Here is a 6,000-nt window from a genome sequence, read left to right on the forward strand (position 1 = left end):
TAAAACAAAACTTAATGCATATTCTTTGTTCACTCAAGTTACCTATTTTGAAATTTGCACACGCAGTAGAAAAAGGTGTAAAGACATCACCAAAAACTTTTGCACTGATGCACTCACAATGACTTCATATGGCACATTAGCAGTTGAAAAATGCAACTAGATACACCTACCGATGGAAATTTATTACTGTTGTTAATTTTGGGTGCAATATTCAAATTCTTGTAACACAAAAATAATTATACATAACACAGTGCCATACGCATGAAAATTATAGCAAATTCAGTGTACTACAGCCTGCTATGTATCACTCACATAGGGATCATGAGGATAAGATCAAAATAAATACTGCATACACAGAGACACTCAGTCATTCTTCCCATGTTCCATATGTGAATGGAATGGGAAGAAACTCTAATAACCAGTACAATGGAACGTACCCTCTGTGATGCACCTCACGGTGATTTGCAGAGTACAGATGTAGCTGTGGATGTAAAAATGTGCTACTGGGAGCAGTGGCAGCTGGTAAACTGACCAGTAATCTACATCCACATATCTACATACATACTCCGCTAGCCACAAAGTGGTGTGTGGCGGAGGGCAAAATTCGCGCCAAAGTCAAATTTCCTCCTCTCTGTTTCACTCGCAGATTGCGCGAGGGAAAAACAACTGTCTGAACACTTCAGTACAAGCTCTAATTTCCCTTATCTTTGAATGGTGATCATTACATAATTTGAAAGTTGGTGGTAATAATATATGCTGTACATCCTCGGCAAAGATCGGATTTCGGAATTTAGTGAGCAGCCCCTTCTGTTTAGCACCTTGTCTATCTGCAAGTGTGTCCCACTTCAAACTTTCAATGAGATTTGTAACACTCTCGTGATGGCTAAATGTACCAGTCACAAATCTTGCTGCTCTCCTTTGGACCTTCTCAATCTCTTGAATCAGACCAGACTGGTAAGGATCCCATACAGATGAACAGTACTCAAAGACTGGAGAAACTAACGTATTGTAAGGTATTTCCTTTGTTGAAGGGCTGCATCACTTCAGGGTTCTACCAATAAACCGCAACCTAGAGTTTGTTGCCCATTATTTGTGTAATCTGATCATTCCATTTGAGATCATTTCAAACAGTCACACCCAGATACTTGTGCGGATGTTACCACTCCCGTCTTGCCCATTATTTGTGTAATCTGATCATTCCATTTGAGATCATTTCAAATAGTCACACCCAGATACTTGTGCGGATGTTACCACTCCCGTCTTGCCCATTATTTGTGTAATCTGATCATTCCATTTGAAATCATTTCAAATAGTCACACCCAGATACTTGTCAGATGTTACCACTTCCAAAGACTGGGCATTTATTTTGTACTCGTACATCAATGGGGATTTCCGCCTTGTTATACGCAGTACGTTACACTTACTAATATTGAGAGATAACTGCCAGTCATTAAACCAAGCATTTATTTTCTGCAAATCCTCATTGATTTGTTCACAACTTTCATGTGATACTACTTTCCTGTAGACTACAGCATCATCGGCAAACAGTCTAATGCCCCTGTCAATACCATCAACCAAATCATTTATGTAAATTGTAAAAAGCAGTGGACCTATTACGCTGCCCTGGGGCACACCTGAAGTTACGCTTGTTTCTGTTGAAGTCACCTCATTGAGAATGACATACTGCTCTGTCTGTTAGAAAACTTTCTATCTAACCGCATGTCATCGGATAGATCATAAGCACGCACTTTTTTGGAGCAAGCGACAGGCAAAAGTCGAGAAATATAGCATCACCCTGGGAGCCGTTGGTTGGTTTGCGGGATTAAAGGGACCAGACTGCGATGGTCATCGGTCCCTTTTTCCAAAAAATTAAAACCGCCCAAAGAGAATAAAAACGAACAGCAGGAAAGACGTCAGACGACACGGGACAAGAAAGACTTCGACAGAGATCAGACAAAACAAATTAAAACACACAGAGAGTGACGGTGGTTGGCCGACCACAGAGAAAAAAAAGAGGAAAAGCCAACCACCAAGAACACATTAAAAACTCAGGTTAAAATCAGAGCAAAAAAAAAAAACCAAACACTCAGATTAAATGATAAAAACCCCCTGCCAGAATAAAACGCAAAACTAAGTCCACCATGGCAGAGTCATCTAGTAAAAGGGCAGGGAGCGTATCAGGCAGCGCAAATGTCTCCTTGAGCACATTTAAAAGCGGACAAGTTAATAAAATGTGCACCAATGTCAAAACCACCCCACAGCGACAGAGAGGCGGGTCCTCACGACGCACCACCTGGGAGCCGTATCTAGAGCCTGTTGTATATCATGCACAAAGAGGGCCAGCTGTGTCTTGCAAGACACCGTGCTGGTTTCTGCAGAAGAACTTCTCAGAGTCAATGTACACTTTGACAGCTTACATCTCATCCACATCAAACACTCCCATCCCTACAGCCTGTGCAACATATCTGTTCTGCCACTAGATCCCTCGACACCTACACTAGTGACCTTTCTTAGGCTTTTCTCTCCCGCAACTACCCCACAGACGTTAATCAAAAACAAATCTCCTCCTCATACTCTCCGACTAATGCAGCTTCCACTTCCAAAAATCTCAGTAGCATTCCTCTCGTCACCCATTTTGAGTGCCCCAAGTCTATACTTCTGGTGAGGCTATTATTTTTTCAAGTTGACCCCTTGACTCTGATCCTCTCCCCCTGATATCCTTCCCAGCTGACCTCACAACCTCCAAAACATCCTAGTTAAATGTTATGATCCTCCCAATGTCTGTCTCCACAGCCGAATGGTGAACGAGACAGATCCTCGTGTGGTATTGCCAGAGATTTATCCTTTGCGAGAAAACAGGACTTGGGTACTCTCAGCCTCATGATGTCAGCTGAGGAGCTACCTGATCGAGAGGTAGTGGCTTCAACCTCAAAATGTTGACAATGGCCGGGAGTGGGGTGTGCCGACCCTGTGCCTCTCCATACTGCATACGGCAATGAATGACAGAGAATAACACGGCAGTCTGTCGACTATTGTGTGGTCTTCAGGGCCTGATTGCGAGTTTTCTTTCCTTTTCTCGTAAACCCTACCTCAGAGGTTCCTCCTTATTCAATTGTGTTACATATTAAACATAACATTATTCCTCTTGATGAGTAGATAATGGCAGCATTTTGAACTCAATCGTTAATTACAAGAAATACTGAAAATCAAATTTTTCGTGCTCCGGGAAGCTATTAGATAGTTGGAACTGAGTACCGAGATAGTTGATTGCTAATATAAATTACAGAGTAAAAAACTTCATCTTCACACTAGATAACTTCATGCGTTACAACATGACTGTCCTCGTGATGAATAAAATGTTAAGACAGTAATTGCAGCGAAGACAGCTACTGCCTTACAACTTTTTATTGTTTATTTATGGGATGAATGTGGGCGCAGCAGAGGTCACTCTGCAGTATGATTATACTGTATATACTCGAATAATCCGCGCATGCTTTTTCCCAAATTTTAGGACGAAAAACTGGGGGCGCAGATTATTCGAATCATGGTTGGTACTGCTCCGCCTCTAACAATACATCCCATTATACTATTGCATTGTTGCGGCCTCAGTCTGTGACGCATCAGCAGCAAGTTAGGGGAAGTATTAACGTCTTCAAACTTGTTAATTATGGCTACAAGTTCTTGTTATCGCTCGTACACTGCTAAAGAAAAAGTGAAAATTATTGAAGAAGCTGAGAATACTGGAAACCGTGCAGCAGGAAGAAAGTGCGACGTGAGTGAGAGTTGTATTCATGGCTGGCAAAAAAATAAAACGCAGCTTCAAGAAACTAATAGTAATCGCCGGGAATTTTGCGGCCAAAAAGTGAAGCATCCGGACCTCGAGAAAAGGCTCTGCGATTATGTAGATGAGAAGTGACAATACAGATGCGCGGTGACGAGTGAAATGTGCCAACTTAAAGCATTGTCTTTAGCCAAAGAACTAGGCATTACCAGTTTCAAAGCTAGCCGGGGCTGGCTATCAAGATTTTTCAACCGAAATGGTTTAGGATTCGGGAGGAAAACTACTATCGCTCAGTGGCTTCCAGGTGATTACAAGGAAAAAATAGTGAATTTTCATCGTTATGTGATAAATCTCTGTCGAAACAGTCTTATACATTATCGCAAATTGGTAATGCGGATCAAACAAACGCCAGTCTATTTTGAGATGCCACACGACAACACAGTGAACAGGAAAGGAGAATCCAGCATCATGCTACGAACTGGGGGCAGTGAGAAACAAAGATGTACAGTGATGTTGTGTGTAACTGGCGATGGACGAAAGCTACCACCTTACGTGATATTTAAAAGGAAAACTATTCCGAAAATATCAGAGCGAATCCAAAAGGGTGGATGGACAATGAACTTATAATTGACTGGGTGACACACGTTTGGCAACGTCGTCCTGGTGCGTTACTGAATTTACGCAACATGTTGGTCCTGGACCAGCTTCCGCGGACATACAACTGAGGAAGTGCGAGACAAATTACAAAAAGGGAAAACTGACTTGGTCATTATCCCTGGAGGCCTAACATCCATCCTATGACCACTAGATGTGTGTATAAATCGGCCATTCGAAGCTGCACTTAAACAGCGATATACACAATGGATGGCAGATGAAAACCGTAAGTTCACACCTAGTGGAAAAATCAAGTGGCCGGATTTGTCCCAGATTTGTGAATGGGTGAAAAGTGCACGGGACTCCATTCCGCAACCACCGGTGGAAAAATCCTTCAAAAAATGTGGAATCACAAATTCACTGGATGGAACAGAGGATGACGCTCTATGGGAAGATGGTGAAGACGACAATGATTCTCCCGCTAGTGATGACGATGAAAGTGATGAATAGAGTGGTAAGAGAGGAAACGTACCGGTATTGACTAAAATATTTTATTGCACATACCGTATTAACAAATTCTTAAACAAGATAATTCACATATTATTATTATTATTTTTTTTTTTTTTTTTTTTTTTTTTTTTTGTAGGTACGCATAGAGTCCCGGCTGGCGGTGATAATATTCCCCGTTCACCTGCCCGCTGGCTGGCCAGCTGCACGCCACTGAATCAGTTGCGTTTTAATGATGTATCAACCTGTACAGCAGCGTTGCTTCAAACCAATAGTTATTATACATACTTTTGAACACATCATAACGTTGGAACAATTATTTTTATAAATAAAACAAATTAAAGCAAAAAAATAATTTTTTTTCCCCCTCTTCCTCAAAACTGGGGTGCGCGGATTATTCGAGGGTGCGGATTATTCGAGTATATACAGTATTAAGACTTAAAAGCTACGAAACTGTAATAACTTTTTAACGGATGTCACACTCTTGTTTACTGACACTGCCAGTGTCAACTGATAGCCTGTCTCATCTTCGTAGGAGAGGGGTGTCGAGCTGGCCCGGTTGGCGATGCACCACGCCCTGACGCGAGAGGGCCAGGCGACACACGTCGTCGGAATCAACAGCACACAAATCCTGCGCTCCAACCTGCAAATCCTGCGTGACGGGCTGACTTCTAAAGAGCAGGAGGTGCTGCGCGACGTCTGACAGAAGTAAGGCCGCATTGCTGCATGTTTTATGTTTTCCTCTCACCTGTCTAGGTTGAGTCACTGTGCTGTCACATTCTAAAAAAATACCATTTTTAGTTGTTTTTAAGGTACACTTACACAGTCTGTAGAAATTGTATCTTGCTGGGCAACATTGCTGGCCACACAAGCTGCAGCCACATTTGGCAACACTGCTGACCACTGTTGCACAGCAATGTTTGCATCAAGCTGTTTTGCAGCCACAAGGGTTTACACAGGTGACAGTATGGCTGTGGAGTGGATGGAAGGGAGCTAGTATACATACTGCTGCCTGCATTCCACAAGAAAAATGTTAGCAAGGAAAAATACAATTTGGGCACTGAGGATGTGTTCCTTATCAAGTACGTGGACAGCTTCCAAAACTTTTTAAATTGTGA

At 42.2% G+C, this 6,000-nt stretch overlaps 1 protein-coding gene across 1 annotated transcript in view; it reads left to right on the forward strand.

The window, feature by feature from the left end:
• The window catches only part of LOC126108801 (uncharacterized), a 42,350-nt gene extending 36,765 nt beyond the window's left edge, over positions 1–5,585 (forward strand). Inside the window, 1 exon segment of the mRNA XM_049914165.1 lies at positions 5,418–5,585. Coding sequence (XP_049770122.1) covers positions 5,418–5,585 — 168 coding nt within the window.
• The last annotated feature ends 415 nt before the right edge of the window (positions 5,586–6,000 follow it).

This window comes from Schistocerca cancellata, chromosome 11 (assembly GCF_023864275.1).
Source record: "Schistocerca cancellata isolate TAMUIC-IGC-003103 chromosome 11, iqSchCanc2.1, whole genome shotgun sequence".
NCBI lineage: Eukaryota > Metazoa > Arthropoda > Insecta > Orthoptera > Acrididae > Schistocerca > Schistocerca cancellata.